Consider the following 23,112-nt stretch of genomic DNA (forward strand, 5'->3'; position numbering starts at 1 on the left):
ACACATGTCGTCACCTTACCTTGGTCTCATCTCCTCTGACTGTCTGGGGGATACAGACCTTAGTATCAACTTAAACCGTGGCATGGGTCCATAGCTGGTTACCCTATTTTACTGTGCCTATAAAGGCAACAACTCTCCAAGGTTACTCAAACAGGGTGCAGAATTAACAGGGTGCAGAATTTGCTCCTCGGATTTCTGTTCAAATTTTAGTCTCCCACATTCCTGTTGTTTGTTTGCTGTGGCCTTGCCAGACCCATAAATACCATTTACAAAAAATAAAGGCTGCAGAGCACTGAGAGTTTGTTGTAAAGAAACTCAGGTACAGGCTGCTCAAAAGCCAGAACGGTTGGGGCAACAGCAGTTCACCCTGGAAAGAGTGTGAAATAGTGAGTGTGTGTGTGTGTGTGTGTCTCTCTCTCTCTCTCTCTCTCTCTCTCTTAAATGTATTGCGGAATCACAGAAAATCATTGTTTGTTACAATGAAAGGATTGATAGGAGCCCACAGATGTATCTTGTATTCTAACTGTAATAGCACAAGCAGACTATATCGAAAACATCTTGACTGCTAGATCTGTTGGAACAAATACCCTTCCTCAAAGTTTGAAATGGCATAGAATCACAAACAAACTAGTGTCTCACAACTGATGCCGAGAGCATGTGCTCACTGACTCTCAGGCAGGGAAATATTCACTCCTACAGTGGACTCCAGTCAACCTTCCTGCTGCATCATGCGTCTCCACTAACACTGGTATACTCTGGCATTCCACTTCCAATACACATTCCATCACCCATGTGTGAGTTCTCTGTGCCTTCTTCATTCAACAGATCGTATCTGAATTAAGTGATGTGACATGGGCAAGGCTGGAAACTCATTCTGGATTGTGTCCCAGCTGCCCTGTGGTGAGCATGTATATGTTGCTGAATCTACCTGCTATAAGCACCCTCTTTTACACAATGCATTTAGTCCACTCATGCTCGTAGCCCATTCAGTGTCTGTGTCCTCTTCCTTGTCATGCCCACCCCTGGCGTCTGCTTCAACTGCCTCACCACTCTTCGTAGCAATACCTCTATAGATGTCTTACTGGAATCTGTGAGCTAACTAGTCCTTGCTTGAGACTGAGCTAAATTCTTTCATGGAACCAAATCCATAGTCCATTTTAATATTTTCCCTACTTCAAGACAGGTTGCTCTCCAACACATAAATGCCCCACTCTTCCCTTTCCCTCATCTAATAGGCATGCAATAGAAGTGTTGTTTTCTACATCATTTCATATTCTCATATTCTCATGTGACAATGTTGAGGCTACTACATGCATTCTGTGTTGGAAAGGTAGACTTTACAGTTGGTCCATACAACTCAAATAACCTACATGGAGTGGCAGATGGACAGGTATTAGACACTACTATGATAGCTTACAGGAAGAGGCATCGAATGAAGCAACATGTGTGGGGACATTTGAAAAGTGAAGAGGTCTGTGCTTCAGGTGCAAAGAACATCTATTTTATGATATGTTGAAGGTAAGACAATGTTGGAGGTAAGACAATATGAGACCCATGACATTTATGTCAGTGAAAAGGCGAATCATGTTATGGCCGTCCATTACGCAAATACTGGAATGGGCTATGATGAGATTGGCCATACTAAGTGGCAAGGTGGATGATGTGGTTTGGTACTCATATGCTGGCATGTGGTAATTTCATTTATGCTAGTTGCAGCAATGTGTTGCATCTTTCTGTGCTGTGGTGTACCTCTGCTTCAGGTACTGCTGGTTGGTAAGGTCAGCTCTGCAGGTTGCCAACCCCCTGGTGGCTAGGGCAGGAGACATATGTTTCAGCTGTAGGCTGTTTCTGTGCTTGTGCTTCTCCTGACCTCCTCTTATTTTTTTTTAGGGTACCTCCCTTGCTTCATGCCACAGGTATGTTTCGATTCGGTTGCACCTTTGGCAGTTGACATGCAACCCTTTTACTGAGAGTGAAACTATGAATATTTAGGACGCATTTAAGTAACCTAACTGGGAGAAACTGGGTTGTTGGTTGAGGGGGGTGAAAGCCTACTCAAGCAGGAACCACAATCCTTGTCAGAGTGAATCTCAAAAAGTCACTAAGTTAATCTTTACTAAAGATTCCAGTAGCTTGGCACAAAGGCAGTCAGGCTTAACTTAGAGGCGATGTGTAAAGCATTTTTGCAGCACACAAACAATAATAAAGTAAAAACACGGCAAAAGAAAAATCCCAAACCAATTTAGAACAACAGAATAAATTTGAATAAATTATGAGATAGCACAACAACAAAAATCCAATCAGTAGAACCGTACATATGCAATTTTAAAGATATAAAGTATGTATAGTGCTTAAAGCACAAAACGGCACTTGTGGGTATCTGGTTGTGCAAGACCAGGTGAAAGTCACAAGTTTGGGCTGACCACAATGGAGTGAAGGCTGGATAAAGTGACCAGGTTAGTTGTTCTTAAAGAGCCACCTTTTAATGCCAACAAGAGGACAGCCAGCTGACCTTTGGAGTCACTTCAGCTTAGGATGAATGGTGCAGGTCCAGTCTTCCTTCTCAGCAAGCAGGGTAGGCCTCAAGCAGTAGGGCATCCTTCTTCTGCAGTATCCACAGGTGCAGGAGTGTACTGATTTGTAGATCTGAGGGCCTCCTTTTTATACCTAGTGCTCACTTTGAAGTGGGAGAACGTTCTGGAGTTTTCCCCCACAGAGGTGTCTGAAATTTTCTACCTACCTACCCTGGCCCCAGTCTGTCTGTAGGCGCAATATGCTAGTATGAAGTCCTTTGTATGTGTGATGAGCCAGTGCCTTTGAAGAGTGAGTGTGGTAGGTGAGAGTTCTGCTCCCTCTACCTTAAGCCACCCTGCTAACACCCAGAACCTCTACTGTGATGGTGTCTGGGAGGAATACATGAAGGCCAGCTGCAAACTACTGCTAGTCATGTGACCAAGGAACAGGCTGCAGGTACTAGACGGTTAAGACAAGAAAATGCCTACTTTCTAAAAGAGGCATTTTCAGAATTGTGACTAAAATATGACTTTACCATAAAATGTTTTAAATTACAATTCCTTAGACACAAAACTTGACTTTCCTACCAGCCCCCAATCGAATGTTATTGCTTATTAAATGTAATAAGCTAACTCAATGCTATCCTATAATAGAGGTAGGTTTGATAGTTTGTCACTACCAAGACATGTTAAACTTAAAAGTACACGTCCAATATTTTAATTACAATGCACCCTGCCTTGTGGGTTGTTTAGGGCCTACCCTAGGGGTAACCTATATCCATTAAAATGAAAGGCATGGCAATAGATTTATTTTGCCTGGTTGAAATGTTGGTTTAACACTGGACACATAGGCTGCAATGGCAGACCTGGAACTTGTTTTAAAAAGCTATTTAAGTATGTAGTAGAGGCCAACTAGTAGCACTTAATTTATAGACCCTGGGCACCTGTAGTACCATTTTACTAGGGACTTACAAGTAAATTCAGTGCCAATTGGGGGCAAGCAAATTTCCCCATGTTTAAAGGGGAGAGCACTTTAGCACTGGTTAGCAGTGGAAAAGTGAGGAGAGTCCTAAAGGCCTACATAAACTGGTTAAAAAAACACAAGAGTTAAGGCAGAAATTTGCAGATGGCCCTGCATAGAGAGCCAAGTCCAACACTAACTGACTGCACCAATTTAGATCACATACCAGCACCACTACAGTACATTAGCACAGAGGGGGGTAAAAAGATAGTTAAATGGTATTTTGCAGAGAACAACATTCCTGTGCTGTGAGAATTGTTTTGAGGATGCCCACAGATTGCTCAATCAGACTTGCAGCAGCATTTCAAGCGTGAATCCATGGTTGGTAGAATGTTTGTTTCTTGTTAATCTTAACAGCTGTGTATCACATGCTACTAGTAAATGGGCATTGTTTCTCTGTATGTACTACTTGGAATTTTTCATTGCTTGAGAAGGGCATATCTCCCCAGGCTTAGAGATGAGCTGCAAGACATTTGGTTGCCAAGGGTGGATTATGATGTTCTTTCAGCTGAAATAAAATGCTTCACTCTCAAATAATCTTCTTCATAAAAGTGTTAATGAATTTGGGCTTTCACAGTTCTGGTGGAGAAGTGCAGGCACGCATCAACATTTAAGGTTGGGTCTGCAACAGCCAAGTCATGGTGATCTGGACAGATGTGGAAGGCATGACAAACGAAGGGATATTCCCCTAAATGGTTGACCTCTGTTTGTGGCTCCAATTTATCTGTTCTGGTAAGTGGCACTTGTGTAACCCGAGTAATTATTTTAAGAGTGATGCTAGCAAAGGGTGGGCACCAGTGTGTAAAAGATAGGCTATTAATAGACTGCAATCAGGATGCCTATGAGGGAAAAATGCATTCCAGGGTTTCCCATCCCCACTGCCATGGGATGAGCAAAGACGGTGGACTGTAAGAAGGATTTAATAATGTCTAAACAAGGGGCAGTGAGTTATAGTTCCATGCACCTAACCCCTATCTTTTAACATATACTTGAAATGCAATAGAAATTGACAATTTGATAACATGTGCACTCATTCTAGCACCTGCTGCCAAGGTGCAATTCTGAGAAGGAACTATAAACAAATCAATTGCTAATGGTGCACCACCCTAGACAATATTAGAAAGTCCAATTCATTAGTATCAGTCCATCTTCTCTTTCTTCTTTTTTTTTTCAAATTAGCAAACATTCAGAGCAGGAACAGCCAACGCGTTTCGTCATTACAACAGGACTTCTTCAGGCTATTGATTCAATTCGTATTAATCAGGCATATCCAGGAAACTATTCATACTGTAAGCAAAGAGTCCAATGCGCTCAGTATCAGAACCCCACTGCTGTAAGTATGTTTGCTTAATAGTGAATCTCTCCCAAAGTCACTGCCCTTTCACACTACGATTACCTGGATTTAGTTTTGCTCTATGTGTGTGTTTGTGCACCTAAAAGAAGGGTTTGGGTCGTATTCAGGCGTATGAATGAGTGTGCTGACAGGGCAAGGCCCCTGAGGTGTGAATGTTGGACAGAGGAAAAAGACAGGTGTGATTGAGAATCTCCCTACCATGGTATTCACACATGCAAAAGAAAAGGTTTGTTGTTGCAGAGTTGTTGCATTGGAGGTGATTGTATGGTAGCTTCCTCATTTGAAGGTGAGGGTATGTCTAGCACTAATGATAAGTTAAAAGAGGCACAGCGCCCCCCTGAAGGAGTACTGACTTGCAAAATATTGATAATGGTTGGAATGCCACATGTTTATGCCTATAAGAACGCAAGAAAAATGATTTAAATTTACAATTTCCTGAAAATGGTTATTTGGAATTGAAATGTCTGAAGTAATCGGGGAAGTACATCAATGAGTGAAAGAAACTGCTACACCCGCAGAGGTGAAGGCACTTAGTGAATAGGAACAACAAGCTTTGGATGAAGAAAATGAGAATAACATAAAAGGACATGTGATAGTAAATGCAAGTGGCTGAGCAAGGGGAGTTTACCACCAAGGTATTGGATGAAGTGAAAGAGAGTAACATAAAGGGACAGGTGATAGTAAATGCAAGTGGTTGAGCAAGAGGAGTTTACCACCAACGTATTAGAGTGGTAAATGAAATGGGAGTGGGCTTGCAGAAGACCAGTACATATAGCATTTAAACTTTATTTAAATTAAGTGGCATTGCAGAAAGAAATTTTGATGACGTTGCAGCACTGGTTTTAGGAATTGTTAGAAAAGAAAGGGAAATGGGAAGCTATTGAAGGACTGAAGAACAGACTAAAGGGACTATCAACAGCAGTTAGGAGAAGTGGTGAAGAGGGGAAAAGAAGGAGAAGAGGGCAGGAAGACATGGCTGTTAGACTTTTCATCCTTGTCATGACCTCCCTTAACTTTTAGCCTCTGTTTCTCAGGTTGTTGATGTGTACTGGACTCTGTTTTGCTCTTTTTGCTACTCTGGGCACTTTACCACTGCTAACCAGTGCTAAAGCACAAGTGCAAGTGCTCCTAAACAAAATGTGTATGTAATTGGCTTATCCATGATTGGCATATTTGATGTACTAGTGAGTCCCTAGTAAAGTGCACTAGAGGTGCCCATGGCCTGTAAATCAAATGCTACTAGTGGGCCTCCAACACTAGTTGTGCCACCCACATAAGTAGCTCTGGAATCATGTCTCAGACCTCCCACTGCAGTGTCTGTGTGTACAGTTTTAACTGTAAATTTGACTTGACAAGTGTACCCACTTGCTAAGGCCTAAACTTTCCCTTTTATTACATGTAAGGCACCTCTAAGGCCCTAGGTAGCCCCAGGGGCAGGGTGCAGTGTATGGTTAAGGTACGACATATAGTAATGTGTTTTATATGTCCTGACATTGAAATACTGCTAAATTCGTTTTTCACTGTTGCAAGGCCTGTCCCTCTCATAAGTTAACATAGGGGCTACCTTTAAATCAGATTAAAGTGTAGATTCCCTTTGGGAGCGGATATACATGTGGAGTTTGAAAATGCCACTTTTAGAAGGGAGCATTTTCTTGCTTATACCATTTCTGTGATGTGGATTCCCTGTCCGGGTCAGTTTGACAGTTGGGCTGGTTGCACCTCACACTAGACAGTGATACAAAGGGAGCTGGGGTGTAGTCTGCATTTCCTGATCAGCCATCTGTGCTAGGAGGGAGGGGAGGAGTGGTCACTCACACCTGAAAGGGCTGTGCCTGCCCTCACACAATGCAGTCTCCAACCTCCTGGTGAGTATCTGGAGCCTGGCCTGGGCAAGGCAAGATTTCACAATCAAGAGAGACTTTGCTTTGAAATAGGCCTACTTTAAAGGAGAAATTGTTTATAAGAAGGGCACCCAAAACCACAGACTTTAGAACACTTCTGGAAACTAAGAGGAACCTCTGCCCGGACAAAAGCTGAAGAGCTGAGGAAGACGAGCTGCCGTGCCTGTGACTGTGCTTTGTGGAGCCATCCTGCAGTTGCTGCTTCTGCCTGTGCTAGAGGACAAAGACTGGACTTTTGTGTTGCCTTCTTTCTTGTGAATATCTCCAAGGGCTTGATTTAGAGCTTGCCTCCTGTTATTTGAAGTCTCAGGGACAGCAAGACTTCTCTCTGCCAGAACCTAGAGTCTCTGGAGACAATCCTACTCTGCCAAGTGGTGCCCATCCAGTTCCTGGGACCCTGAAAGGAGAAGCTGGCAGGCCAAGAGTAAGAAATCCACGCACAGAACGCCATGCGGGGAAAAGATCGACGCAACTCGGATCTGCAGCTGAAAAATCTACGTGCCACCGGCTTCACGCCTGAAAATCAACGCTCGCCTGCAACGCGACCTGAAGATCAACACCCGTGGATGGAAAAACGACACACAGCATTGCTGACGGAGGCTGGTGAGATCGCAACCCGCACTGCGTGGTTTTCGGATCATCGTGCGGCTGGATTTCCGAAGCAAACACCGCTGGGCGTGTAAAAACGACGCAAGGCATGCCCGGACCCAAGAGTGCTGACCGGATCGACGCATCACTCTCCTGAAGAGAGAAGAAACGACGCACGCCGACCCAACTAAAGTAGAAACAACGCAAGGTCTCGCCCTTGAGTGATATACACATTGCAAGCCCTTTTTGACACACACTTGCCCTTGCAAGGTTATTTGTTTTGTTTGACACACCCAAAGTACATTTTCATGTTAACAGCGTTAGTGTGTGTTTAAGATTACATGAAGACTCTGTTTACATTTTTAGTGATAACTTGACTTGTGTATTGTGGATTTTTGTTGTTTTAGTCTTGTTTTGTTTATAGAAATACTTACTATTTTTTTAAACCTGTGTGTGCCATTTTGTAGTATTTTCATTAAGTTATTGTGTGTATTGGTACAAATACTTTACACCTAGCACTCTGAAGTTAAGCCTACTGCTCGTGCCAAGCTACCAAGGGAAAAAGCAGGGGTTAGCTGAGGGTGATTCTCTTTTACCCTGACTAGAGTGAAGGTCCTTGCTTAGACAGGGGGTAACCTGACTGCTAGCCAAAGACCCCATTTCTAATAATGGAAAATCAACAAAATGCTGTTTTTAGGTGCTTGTGTGGGACGATTAAACACTGGAAGTATGAGTGTCCCAAAGTTTGTAAGGGAGGTGTACTAGGAAGTACTGCATATTCAACCCAGTCCTTCTGGGATGCTAACTGTCTACTAGTCCTGCCCTCTCAGTGGTATTGCCACCTCTGTCCAATCCCCACTGACCAGGATTCCTCCAAATTAGCAAGTACCTGCACTGTGTGATGAATGTCATCATTGTGCCACAATTACAGGGGTTCCAAAGGGCCCTTGCTACACTCCTTAGCATTTCTCACAGGGACATGTCTACTTGGAGGCTCCTATGCTTTGAGTTCATGAGGAAGATCCGTACATTGAGGGCAAAGTAAATGGACACATTGTGAATTTCCTAGTTGAAGCCATTTCATCCATTGTGAGACCAACCGAAGTTCCCCAATTATCCCAGGAAAAATGGAGCTAACAGTTGGCATTTCCAGTCCCGTCATTAACTATCCAGTTTCGTCCCATGTCCCTGTAACCATAGGTCCTATTATAGAACAACAAGAATTTTTGATCTGTTATATTAGCCCTGTACATCTGTTGGTGAGAGATCTCCTATGTACCTTGAATTGTATTGTGTATGTTTCCCTTGACAGGAGAAAGACCCTGATGTACATTTTTAAGTGATGTCTGAATTGAAACTGAGCAAACTTCTCTCTTGATTCAGGTAAGATCCCTGAATATTTGGAAAGTACTGCCTTTTCATAAGCATTTGTAATCCGTATAACTTACATATAGAGCTGTTCTGGTTCAGTACATTGATGAATAATTGGACATCTCTCATACCAGAGAAGTGTGTAAATTGGACATTATTGCATTGATGAACCATTTGTACAGGGGTGGGGACAAAGTTTCCCTCTCAATGTTACAGTTTTGTCAAAAGAAAGTGATTTATTCAGGGCACAAATTAGAGAAAGGAGGGAGGAGGGTGTCCCAAGATATCGGACATTCTGCACATGACACCACTCTGGACTGAAAGAGAAGTAAAGGTTTTCTTGCAATGGTAGGTTATTGTTGGTAGTGGATACAAATGCTTTTTCTTATGGCCCAGCCTTTAGAGTGATTGGCTCAAAAAGGTGCATCCGACCCCCTTGCCTTGGTCAGGTGAGCATCAGAAATCATTCTTGGAATTAAAACATGCCTGTTTTCTTCCCCATCTTTAGGGATGCCTGAATATGAACTGAATTTTTATTTTATTATACAGAAAGGGAAGTGTGTCATTGTCTGCACTGATATGTTATAGTGATCAAAAACTCCTATCTGAGTATTTTCCAGTAGTGCTGGATCCGTTGCAGCTGTGTTGACTTAACAACAGTCTGATAATATTGTGTTGGGATAACTCATTCCGTTGACAGTGTGCTCACCCAATATCAAACGCAGCATTTGACTGATGCCTGGCTCATTCGCTATAAGGTAATACTCCTGTCCACCTCTATTATATCTATTAAAAGATGTGTTGTACAGAATGTTATTATGCTATTGCCTTTTCCATCTCAGCAGGTAGGGGAAGAAGACTACCACAACTGCATTTAAGTGACAGACCTGGGTACCAAACCCCAACCAGACATTAAGGAGGAATCCCTGCAAAATGTTGATTATGTGTTGTTTGTAGTCATCTCCAGATCGAGGGACAATGCTGAAATTATAAGAGCCCCATATGCGGTGCGCACAAATGAAAAGATTATTGAAGCTTCTTGATTAGCAGCAGTATGTTCTGTAAAGAGATGAACTGATAACTCTCAAGAGGGCCTGCTATTGGCCCAAAATGTCAATGTAACCATTTTCATTGCTTAACATTATTTATTGGAATAGTCCATAAATTCAGCCAGTTGTGGTCACATAGAGGGTTTATGACTTCATCTGGTACACCAATACGCAATGGCTCTGAAGTATTTGATTTGTTGTGAGCTCTGCATATCCTGGCCCAAATAGCCACTGTGAAGTGTGCAGCACATTAAGGAGGATCAGATGAAATTTCAAAAGGAAATAATTTTGCAGATGCTGTAGCTCACTATCATGCAATGAATATCCATGCAGGGCAAGCCACTTTCTTTGACAATCCCTGACATGCCTGCACCAAATTTTGAGGTAATCAGGAACAAACAGGAGCATGCAAAGCAGGAGGATAGAAGGGAATGGGTGAAGATAGCTGTTTGTGCAATGTAGTGGGAGTCTGGATGGAGACCAGAGAATGGGTGGTATTCACAAATGCCTTAATGACACAGATGATTAAGTGTTTCCATGGGCCTAATCAGAGATGTTATGGCAGACAGCTTTCAGAGAATATGGTCAAACGAACGTTTCAAAAACTGCTCAATTTCACAGTGTTTAGTGTGTCAGCAGAACAGCTTAGTGAAACAAACTACTGTTACAATGAGTCATTCTCCTTTAGCGTATGGGCCTTTATCGAGACTGCAACTTGATTTTATTTGAGTAACCCCTTTCAAGAATACTGCTATGTTCTGGTGGTGGTGTGCATGTTCTTAAAATGGGCGGAAGCCTATTCACTTTGCAGATGTGATGCAATAACTTTGGCAAAGCTTTTGCTGAAAGAAGAAATCCCACAATAGGGCATCCTGATGAACGTGGAAAGTGATCAGGGCATGTATTTTAGAAAAGAGATCATTAAACTGATTTGTGAGTCAGTGGGCATAACCCAGAGACTACACTGTGTCCATCATCCTCAATCATCTGGACTGGTGGAAGAAATTGAATGGAGTGTTTAAGAACAAACTGGCCAAAGTATCTGCTACCTTGAATTACCCGCTACTCTTCCTCCGATGCTCAGGACTGAGCCCCCATGAGATTCTCATGGGCAGACCAATGTGAGTGACTAGTATTCGTGCTGCTGCATTGATTTCGATATCTGATTACATGGTTTTGGACTACTGCAAACAACTATCTGATCTAGTGTGCTCTATGCCCCACCAGGTCCAGCAAGTTGTCCTAGGCTCTTCAACCTTTATATCCCACAAGTTGGAACCCAGAGACTGAGTCATCGTGAAGACCAATGCATGAAATAAACTACGTGCAGCCAAGGTAGAAAGGGCTTTACTATATTCTTCTAGTCAAAAATACTGCTGTAGAATGTGAAAGGTTGCCTGCCTGACTGCACACACCACACTGAAAGAAGGTAAAGGCACCAGAGAAGAGCAACAGAGAAACATTGCCCACTTAGAAAGGCTGTCCGGGTCTGGCTGAAAAGAAGTAGCAAATAAGGGAACTGAGGAGGGCAGACAAGCCACCCAGAGTCAACAGAGAACAACATTACTGCCTGACTAAGAGAGAAGATGTAAGGCAAACAGCAGAAAATATTTCACACCATCATGGAAGCTGCATTTGCTACTTACATAATAGGCTTGGTTTTGCCTTTGTTTATACACATGATTTTTACAATAGGACATGGTAGGTTCTCTACCCCAGTGATAAGCTGGATAAAGGAGATTGAAGAAAAAGGGATCCATATGCACCACCAGAACAAATGGCGAGAAAATATTTACATTGGTCTGGTACAGACTTATTCAATTATAAACATTTTGAATTGTTGGGTTCGCACTCATATGCTTTCATCCTTGCTTGAAGGAATTATCTATTTGCAGAGACATTTTTCTTTTGTCGTGTACCATTTATCTTTCTGTACTGACTTAAAGGCAATTGGTGTTTGACTCAAGAGATGTAGAGTCCAGAAATTTAGAAGAGAAAAGTAAACAATATACATTTAGAATGCAAAAAAACACAAAGTGAATGTTATTTTGAGAGGAGAAAGATTTTGGCAGAGTACGAAAAAAAGAAACTACAGATTACATGAACATGGAGGGAAGGGTGTTGTGATTTCACATCAAACAGGGTTGCAGAGAGAATGGTACTAACACATCACAGCTCTAATCCTTTGAAAGGAGAGGGTAGGAACACTTTGCAAAGCAAGTAAAGGGATTATTAGTATAGGAGAGAGTAGTGTGAGTGTGAGAGAGTAATTGCTTGGACAATGTTCATATGCCTGCAAATCTTATGTGTTTTAGTTAAATGGGACACTTAAGAGATACGTATCACATTTGTGAGTAGAAGGCTTCCTTTTCTTCCAAGCTTGGTAGAGTGCTTCCTGTTATTTGGCCCTTTTGTCACTACATATAGATCACACAAAAAAATTTAGACTACCATTGTTACCCCCAGAGGAGGGACACAGGGAAAACATGATTTTCAGCAATGATTTCTACTGTAGTGGTTGCCTTAAACATGATGAGAAAATGAAAGCAGGCTCAATTGATTTAGAGGCTGGAAAATGACATGGCGGCTGCCCTTTCCAATATTATGAAATAAATTATTGCAATGCATAATATGGTTATACAAAATAGAATGGCTCTGAATCTTATTCTAGCAAAGGAAGGAGGAGTATGCGAGGTAAAAAAAAAAACAGTGTTGTACCTATATTCCATATAATATAAAGAATGTGCTGGACCAAGATCTCACAAGAAGAGCATGATATGGGTAATCCAGGCTTTTCAGGAAGGAGGCTGGTTGGGTAACTGGGGGAAATTAATATTGAGTCTTATCGGTTTAGCAATTGGACTTTTTTGCTTTTTGCTGTTATTAACTTGTGTTGGAGCAAGTCTGTGTTCAACGTGCATGGAGTAAGGGAGGGGTTAAAGGCACTCCAAACAGTATGAGGAAACATTTGGAGGAGGCGAAAACTAGGGAACATGAATACCAAAAAGAGGCACAGCAATTACATGACATTAAATTGTGAACGGTTAGCTCATAGTGCTAAAAGAAGTCAATGTGAACATTTAGGCCACATTTAGGAAACCTAGTTGACTGCATCTTGTTCAGATCATGTACCCACACCATTACAGTACACAAGGGCATATCAGAAATCTTAAAACTGTATTTTTCAGTGCTCGACTTTCCTGTAATATGAGAATTATAAAGGAGGATGCCCACTGTGTTCTGGTTTCAGACTAGTAACTGCAATACAAGATTGAATCCACATTGGGAAGAATGTTTCTTTCTCATTAGTCTGATCAATTGGCCTAGGGTGAGTCATCACATGTTACTAATGAATTCTTATTATTTTCTGTATGCATTGCTTGTAAATCCATTGCTTGAGGAGGATATACCTACCCATGTTTAGTGATATACTGATAGACTTGCAATAGTTGGAGCGGTCTGCATACGGAGGACCAGAGCTGGCAGTTGAGCTTCCTCCTACCTTGCTACCAAACGCTAAAATGACGTGCCCTTGTACATTGGAGCTGCCTCATGAGTTCTTGTATTTTGCAAGACATTGAAGACCTAGCTTTTTATCTAGGCACTGCCCAGTCTTGGCAGACGCAGCACCTGCTTTTAGCACTAGGATGCCCTCTCAGTTGAGTTGTGGGCCCTACAAGAGCACAGAACATAGCAAAGGTTTAAAGGGTTTTACAAGTTACATTTAACGCACAATTAAGCACTATAGTATGAATATTTCAAGCAGTGATAGTTAGCAACGCACCTTTGGTGGAGGATTCCTTTTTCGCAGTTGTTAGGAATAGCATTGGCCTGGAAAGAAGAGTTTCTCTGTAGTCTTTGTAATCCAGGTGGCTTGTGAGATCTACTTTCCTATGAAGAAAATGCATCATTTATTACATTACAATTACATTTGATTTAAATACCAGCATAAATCCAATATACAGCATTACTCAAATATACAAGCATTCAAATAGTTGATGATGAATGTTGCAATTAATGTCCTATAATGCAAAAAATAAGCCTGGGATATTGCAAACATATAGAGGATGTTGTACAGCATTCACAAAACGCTTTTTAAAAATCTTCCAGCATTCAATTTGTAAATACAATATATAATTCATTATGGAATAATGCTAACAATAGGTTTCTATTGCAAGTAGCATCTTTTAACTATCCATATCTTAAAAGCACCATACAAACAAAAGAAAAAACAGAAGGGAACAAGGAAAGGGAAAAAAGAAAGTAAAATAAGATAAAAGGAGAAAAAGTCCAGTTTTCTTTACCAAATCCTATAACATGAATAATCATCAGGAATGTTTCCAGAATGTCACTTTGCTTAATGGTCTGCATTGTTTTTAGATCCATTTTGACATCATTCACTGGATGATCTTTTAAGCATAGATTCTACATTCACAGAGCATAAAAGATAGGGCAACAAGCCACAGTTTTAAATTCCCTCAAAGTCAACAAAACCAATAGACTACCTAAAGCTAATGGCCAACAACAGTACTTAAAATATGAATTGAAAACCTTTGTTCTAGCCGATCACACCATTGGCTGGAAAAAAGAGACCACACACCAGAATCGTAGCCAAGAAAATCACAAAGGCAGATTGAGTGATTTTATCACTTTTACAATGCCACTTGAACTCCACCACAATAAATTGTTGAAAACAAATTTTTGTTGAAACAAAACATACAGTCTGAGGGAAATATAACTGATGTGCAAAACTGTTCTGGTAAACTAAGGCCTATATTTATACTTTTTTGTGCTACATTTGCATAATTTTTTTTAACGGAAATTCTGCACAAACCTAACTCCATATTTAAAGTTTGACGTTAGACATGTCTAATGTCAAATATAGGAGTTTGCACCTTTTTTTGATGAGTGAACCTAACTTGCATCAATGAGATGCAAGGTATGCGTTCCCATCCAAAAAAAAATTGCTATCTCCATAGCCCCATATTTATCCCCCTGTGCTAAAATGACGCACGGGTGGGAGGAGGGGCTAAATAATGGTGCTAAGCTTGCTTAGCACCATTATCTAACACCTTGGTCAGACCAGGCATTAGGGGACCTGTGGACCCATTTTCATGGTTACACACCATGGAATGGGTCCATAGGTGCCCTCCCCAAACCCCAGAAACACCCCCACCACAGGGACACCGAAGAATGGGGGACCCCATCCCAGGTAAGTTTTTTTTTCTATATTTTATTTGCTATCAGGGGCCCTAACTTAGGTCCCCCTGCAGGGCACAGGGTGCAATGGCCATGCCCTGGGGACACTTGTCCCCTGTGCTGGCCATTGGGGTGGTGGGCATGACTCCTGTCTTTCCCAAGACAGGAGTCCTGTTTTTGGTGGTTGTGCGCCAGAAAATGGCACTAGTCTGGTTAGAGGCATTTTTTTGCCTCTAACCAGGCTAGCGTCATTTTCTGACGCACAACCCCCTCCTTCCCTACAGCCACCGCTATCTCGCTAGAGTCTTTTTTTAAGACGCTAGCACAAATTTAGCGCCGGCTTGCGCCGTTCAATAAATATAGCGCCCGGCTGGCGTTGTGAAATGATGCAAGCCTGCTTTAAACTTTTTGCCGCAAAACTTTGTTAGCGCATTTTTGCAGCAAAAATTATAAATATGGGCCTAAGTTAGTGGAAGGGCATTAGGCTATCATTGTAGGATAAACAGGGGGTTCACACAATGGTACCAATAATAAGAAAATGTTTATAATGTTAGATTTGAAAATACTGTATTAGTACTGTGATACACAGCAATCTGATCCTACACTATGATCTTGGAACGAGTTTTCTATAAATGATTTATACACTGTCTTCTTTCAGGACTGAAAACAGGCATGCTTCATTTATAGTAGGAATCTGATACTAAGATATTGTCACAAAATATTATGATCCTTTTAACAGAGTGCAAAAAGCATGACAAAATATTCAAGCACATGAAGTGAAAGTGCATGAAAGTCTCTTACTGTGTGCAATACAGTACAGTCTCTTGTCACAAAGGTATTTCAGGCCAAAAAGGTATGTCTAGACATAAAAGAATGCTTGTGGCTGAGAATACCTGTATATATGCTCACCAGGAATACACAACGTGATCCCTGGTGGGTGTCAATGGACTTGATCCTGCGGATTTCTCTGCTAGGATTATGGATAAATCTGGTTAGTAAATCCCACTCAAGTAGTGACCATCTGCCCTAGAGTTTTCGGAACACCTCATAAACATATATATTTATGGTTATTCCTAAACTCCAATCAGATACTTTCTCAACCTGAAAATGAGCAGATATTTACACAAAGTAAACACTTCAAAATGGGAAGAGGAAAGAAATGACCAAGACTTGTTGGAGGTGTAAGAGAAATGTCTTCCCCCTCAGTGAAAAAAAAAGTGCATCTGCAATGCCAGAGACAGTGAGAGCAGGTGAAATTACATGTTCAATCATAAAGGTGCCTGCATGTATGTGCCAATGCGAGAGCAGATGCTGATGCAAGTGTTAGAGCAGGTTCCAGGGTCTACCAGCCTGGGTTTTAGTGTACTTGTTCCTGCTTACTGTGTAAGAGAAGACAAGTGACAGCTTAATTATGGCAGGCGGGCTGTAAAGCAATAGTGTCCCTTCTTGGAAACACAACATAGTTCTCTCAATTATGGAACATTGTGGTCTCAACTCATGATAGGTACTCCAGAGAAGGCATCTCATTGCTCCCCACAAGAGGTGCAACCTGTGATACTGGTAAAGTTTAACAGAAAGTAGACCAAAATAAGGGAGCCCATGCCTATTGCAAATATGATTACCTATGAGTACCATTTTACCAGAGGGAACATTTATTGGTTGGAAGGTGCCACCAATGGACTGGAAGGAAGACACCTACTAGCCAATTAATTTAGAGTATCTCTCCCAAATGTATGAGTGGACCAACAATGATTTGCAACACCTACGATTTTCATGCAAAAACTCATTAGGATTGTCTTTTTCTACTCAAATAGCTGCTGTATGTACTGATGGCAGTGTTTAACTTCTGTAACATAGTTATATCTTAGGGATTCATTGGCATTTTACTACTATTTTCCACACAGGGTTTTACATCAGGGGATAAGTAAAACTTGTAGCTACCTCCCTTTGGTAATAAAAGCATGCTGCCTGGTTATGAACAGGCCCCCTCGTCCTACTGGTCTGTTTGAACATTTCTGGTTGGAGTAGTCGATTACTAGTTTGTGATACCATCGAAACAAATTAGCTGTTATTATCAATTGCAAGGATTATGTATAAAAGAGAACTTTTGTATGGCATGTCGATCGAGGAGAGACAGGCTTCCTCGTCAAGTAAGTATCGAGCTGAGGAAGGAAGAAACGAATGAACAAAGATTACCGGTAAGTAATCCAGACACTACAGTATAGGAAGAGTTGGTTAAGCAAACAGCTCCATGACTTACTACACAGCACCTTCACTGTAGTCACTTTTTTAACATTTTCAAACATATTAAACAACTTACTTTAAATAGATGCAGGACTGTCGGGATCCTCACCCGTCAGACACGGTTTACATTTGTGACTGAATGGCATTGGTGAGTTATTCTAAAGAAAAGCACCTTTACAGCAAACAATGTCACATTTATCCAAGAAGCCTAAAGCAGAAAGTTGCTACTAAAGTATAAATAACGCTGCTATCCCAGATCAACAATAAAAACTCTTAATTTACATGTGCCATGCTTTTTAAAAGTTGAAACAAAGTGATGTAATAATCCGTTTTAAGGATTTATATCTTTCCTGCTGCCAGCGAAAGTACTTCAGAACTTTCTCATAGCCAAATTCAAGTGAATATCCCAGCTGTTCGTCCAAATGTAGGAGGCGACCTCGACATTTTGGCTCGCACACATATGAAAACTGCTGTGTAAAAAGCAGTGTTTGGCTCTGATTTTTAAAATATATATATTTTTTCAAAAATATCCAGCGCAGGAAGAGCCCACCACACCCTCTAAAATGCCAGAATGACTCCCCGTGACGTATTAAAATATTATAGAGCTACTTGTTGATGCCAGACCAATCATTCATAAAGAGAAATGTTTACAACGAATGATGTGCATATGAATACAACAGACAAGTTATTTCATTCATTTATTAGAAACAACAGCTCTTGCTGATGGTTGCTTTGTCACTGGAGACCTAATGAAAGGGCATTTATGAAGAGGATATCTGTTTTCGATACCTGCATGGGATGCACTGCCAATGCCAAATACGGGTTCACCAAGCCCTCGAACACTTTCAAAATGCACGACCTTCCAATATAAAAAATCAAAATTGCAGAATGCTTCTCTGCACGTTGAGAGAATCAGACGTTTCTGATATTATTATTAAGTGGTTGACTGCCAAACCATGTTATATATGTAACCATATTCTTGCAAACTGCCTGGTCCATACAACCCTGCAGAGGTCTGCAGAGCCTGTAGGTCGCTCCAATGCAATGAATTCATCTAAACCTTAGCCTAAGTGGGCTCTTTCTCCACTACGATAAATTTGCATCCGAGTTGCCTGAACATGACCTGTGTCAGGGAGCACTATGGTGAAATAAACGTATAGAGTTCCAAGGCCAAGAAGCGTGAACCTTGAGAATGACTTGTAGGATTTTTTTTTATTTTTAATCCATGGTAAACAAAAGCAAAATTGTGGGCAATTCCGGTGTGGACGGGTGGGGGGCATGTTTACAATTATGTGGATGGGTGGAGGTGCGTGTGCCGGCGACAGGAATGGGGATTCCACCAGGGTTTTCGTGGTGGAGCGACTGCCGCGAAAAGCCTGGCGGTTTGCTGCCTCCGAATACGGCCGACCGTCTGAGACCTGCCGCCGGCCCGGAGGAGCTCACCGTCGGGCGCAGTGGTCAGACTGGACCAGCGGGACTTGCTGCGGTTTGCTTCGGCTAAATTGTCAGACACGTAATGCAGCAGTCTTTACAACCGGGTCTGCGGCGGTAAGACCGCCACACTTGTAATAAGGGCCTGAGTAATGTAATTAGCATTGTGGTAATAAACCTCACACACTGCTACTCCCATTGTAATTATTTGACAACACTTGTATAAGTTTGGAAGTATTTGGCTGCAGTTTTATTAGTTCAAATGGATCTCCAGCATGTGACCCCTTTTGCTTTATTTGGGGCCATAAATTATTCCACCTGATTGCAGGTCATAACTAAATCACTGTCAATGTATTGCCATCAATAGATAAGCATCATCATATATCAAGCCATAAATCAATTAAACAGGTCATCATAAGTCAAGTCATAAATCAACTAGACAGGATTTTTGCAGGCTTGCCATACAGTCATAAATCATTTTGACAGCGATGTCATAGAGTCTTTGAGCTGGAGATTCCTTTCTGTGTGGTGGGGGGTGGGGAGGTGGTAATCCCACAGCCTTTTTTATGCTTAACTCACTACCTTTGCCCAGTCAGTGTGGTCCGCCGTCTGGCAGGCCTTGGCTGCATGTGCCATGTTTCATGTACCCCCATCTCAAACTGCCTTAACCTGCCATAAGGCACCTCAAGGTAAGTAGCCTGGTTTACCACTATGCCTTGGTCAGGACTGGCCTTTCAAACACTACTTGAGCTCATCTCCTTTACTAGCATGCTGCCTGTGGGCTTACATCCTCCGGCAGCTCCCCCAAAAAATGTGTCCGCAATCAGTTGCACCCTGCCAGTGCCACGGCTGCCCATAAATTAGCCCAGAACACCTCTGTCCCGGCGCTCGAGAGGTGGACTCCATTGTTGCTGAAATATTCTTGGTGCCTGAAGTTAATCAGGGCATGCATGATGGTTTCCCTTCCATTCACCGTGCAGAACTTGGTGACTGCCACGTTGAGCTGTTTGTGTGACTTGTTTAGGACCCCAGTAGACCAGACTCCCCTCCATCTTTGCCTGGGAATAATTTCTGACCATATCAGAGTGATTCTGCCACACTAGCTGCTATTGTCCGGTCATTCCTGATGTGACCCAGCAGCTCCTTCCTGCCCAGCTGTGCCAGGTCATCCCTCCTCAGATGCACGATGAACAGGTCCAGTTCTGCTGGCCATTCTGTGTGTTCTCTAAGGTGGACCCCAGCTGGTCTCTCTGCATTCCAGGTGACCCTAGCCATCTGATGTCCAACCCTGCATGTCAGAGTACCCCTTCCTGCTGAACCCTCACGAGGCTCTTGTATGCGTTGAAGCCACACCTGCCGACTGCCTTGATGCTTTCTGTTGTGACCCCCCCACAGCCTGGCGGCCATTGTTGCTGCCCCTATTTGGAAATAATGCATGCCTAAACTTGCTGCTGGTAACCCTGCCTTGACCAGCGCCTTTCTCAGCACTGCCTGGAATTGGAATCTGTTCAGGTTTTCCCCATTGCTGTGTCTAAAGGGGACCACTCCCCTGCGGGGTGAATCGCCCAATGTTCATGCATCAAGCACACTGTGCAGAGGTTCGGGTCGGACAAGCAGTACAGATTTATTCATGCCCCCCCCCTGGCCTGTTGGTCGATTTTGGACCTCCTTAGCAGTAGTTCCACTTGTCCCAGACCTTGCTGTATGTCCTGCACCTGTAGGTAGGCCTAGCTTGTCTTGTGTTTGGATTGGGCCACCAGCTCGTTAACCCTGAAAGCTTGAAGGCCAGCATAAATACAGATTTAAAAAGTGTGGCTCTGAAGGCACTCTCATATATAGAGTCCAGGGCTCTAACCAGCCGGGCTAGGGTGTTGAATTCAGTGGGTAGCCTTTTATTTTGCCTTTTCCCCTCACGTTGCTGCCAACCCGTCATTGCTGCCCTGATGTAATGCGAGCCGGTGGGGCCCCCCTTTTGGCGAGCTTCGTGAAATGCGCTATTGCTGCCACCATGTCCTTGCACCCAGGACTTTGCCTTTTTCTGCTTGAATGCCCATTTCACAAAATGCTCTCGGGCCCCTGCTGTGCTTCTGGGACAGGTTGCATCTGCCAGGTCCCAGAGCTCCTCTGAGAAAGGAGTCATCTTCACTTTGCCTTTGGGGCCAGTCTCCTGAATTTGTTCATCTGGAATCGAGAGAGTGCATCTGCTTGAGCATTATTGATCCCCGGGACATGCCTCACTTTTAAGTCATGGTTGCTCGCTAGACATATTCAATTTCTTACAATGAACCTTAGGAGTTTCAGCACCCGGGGGCACCTGACAGCGCCACTGTTGATTGCCTGCAATACCACCAGGTTATCAGACCACAATGTTAGCTTCATGTCTTTCAGCCTCCCCAGCCAGACTGACAGTGCCACTAGAGCTAGGGCTTGCTCTCTGGCATGACAGCACTGTCCTGCCGACTGGAGGGATTGCTCTACTGACCCTCACTGCTGGCAAGCTCTTCTTTGTTGTGGGGGAATCGGTGGTTGGCTGAAGGTGGCAGGGTACTGACCTACTTTCCTTTGCCTGCGATGGTGTACTTCTAGCCTTAAAAAAGCTTACCTTGCCTTCAAGGGCAATTTCAAATCATGCTCTGCCCCCCCGCCCTTATTGGCCAGTGGGGTTTATGTAATTTTGCCTCCTTCTGACGCCATTGTCACCTTGCCTCCCCCCTTCCATCGGTGGTGGGGACACCACTTTTGACCTGATCTTTTGTTTATCTCTTTTTGGGACCCCACTTCATATCTGGGCCTCAGACATGGTTAACTGTGCCAGCCCCTCTAGGCACCCTTCTGGTGCAGGTCTACCATTACATTCAGTTAATTACACTAGCCAACTCTTGACCATGCTCGTCAAAACAACCTTCCCAGCAGGGTAGCTTGTGTGTGGGAAATGCATGTAAAAGTGGCAGAAGGAGCTCGCAGGCAGGCACAGCACAGATTTCCCTGTTGGGGAAGTTGCTTTGAAGTGCACTCTCATGAGTCTTTGTCCTTTTATCCATAAATAGAGCAGCTCCAATTATGGTCCCCGGTTGGAAAAAAAGGGGTGAATTTTGCCGATCTCTAAATTTGCTCTAAATTTTCGCCCACCCCTACTTTTCAGGTGTCATTTCCACTAAATCCTGCATTACACAGATAGCTCTGTATGATAATTGATAACTGATAATTATTGATTTGTAGAACAGCTTTGCTACTGGAGGGACCAGGTTACATTTTCACAAGTTACATGGGCAACAGGAGGTGCGGTATGCACATTACAAAGATTTCAGGGGATTACAGACTGCCCGAATGGGCTACCTCATTGTGTTGCACACTAAGGGCGTGATTTAGATCTTGGCGGTGTTACCATCAAGCCTATGGGACCCGAGAAGACCGTCAAGTCAATGGTGTTCCTTCTGCCTATTTAGATGTTACAATGCTGCAGGCTGTATATTGGTGGCAGTTTGCTGACAGAGGGATGGTGGCTGGACCCAATGGACCTTGTACAATGGCAGGGGCTATGGAATAGAGATGAGTGACACACACACATACACACACACACACACACACACACACGGTACCCTAGCCATATGTGTCCCCCTGCACTACACACTACATACACACCATTACACAACAGAACCCGTACATGCCGAAATCACACATTGACATACATCCATGATACAACACACACACACCATGGACATTTCAGCTGCACATGACACAACCACAACAATCAACACAACTACACACAGGCACAACTACACACATCACAACAACATCCGCCACACAACAACACTCAGTTGAATGCATCACCCACTCCAGTTCCCTCCCAGGTTCCTTCACCTCGACTGACCAATCCACACACACACACACACACACACACACACACATAAACGTACTGACTCCCATACATAGCAGCTAGCAAAAACCTAACTGTAAGGTCTCGCAATGCGCACACATGAACACAGTTGTCCAGTATGAGTGTACCGTCATTGTGGTGCCATCATTCATTTGGCAATGAATGATAACACCACAATGACAACTGTGTATGTGTGCGATATGCATGCTGTGCCAGTGTGTCCCCAGCCATGTGTGACACAATTGTCTATATGACATATGCATGTCACAGTGATTTAAAAAAATTACTGTGACATGTATATGGTTGCAGTGGTCCCGACCTCCTGTGCAGTGCCCACCCAACATACGTTGGCAATGCAGCATCCCTATCTTTGAGTCTGGCGACACAGGGTTGTGTTTTTTCTGTGGGTCAGTGGCAGCAGTGACGGAAGGTGTTGTCTTGTTGAAGACGGAGGTGGAATGGGGAAAAAGGTGAATTTCACCCCTCTACCTCCCCCACAATCTGCCAACTCAGAAGTGGAGGTCTGACCGCCACTTTTTTCTTCACAGTAAGGCACATTCAAAT

General features: G+C 43.0%; 1 protein-coding gene across 1 annotated transcript in view; it reads right to left on the reverse strand.

The window, feature by feature from the left end:
• The window catches only part of MEDAG (mesenteric estrogen dependent adipogenesis), a 128,309-nt gene that overhangs the window by 38,168 nt on the left and 67,029 nt on the right, over positions 1-23,112 (reverse strand). The window contains exon 2 of the mRNA XM_069202184.1: positions 13,582-13,688. Coding sequence (XP_069058285.1) covers positions 13,582-13,688 — 107 coding nt within the window. The remainder of the gene's footprint in view (positions 1-13,581; positions 13,689-23,112) is intronic.

The sequence above is a fragment of the Pleurodeles waltl genome, chromosome 8, assembly GCF_031143425.1.
Source record: "Pleurodeles waltl isolate 20211129_DDA chromosome 8, aPleWal1.hap1.20221129, whole genome shotgun sequence".
NCBI lineage: Eukaryota > Metazoa > Chordata > Amphibia > Caudata > Salamandridae > Pleurodeles > Pleurodeles waltl.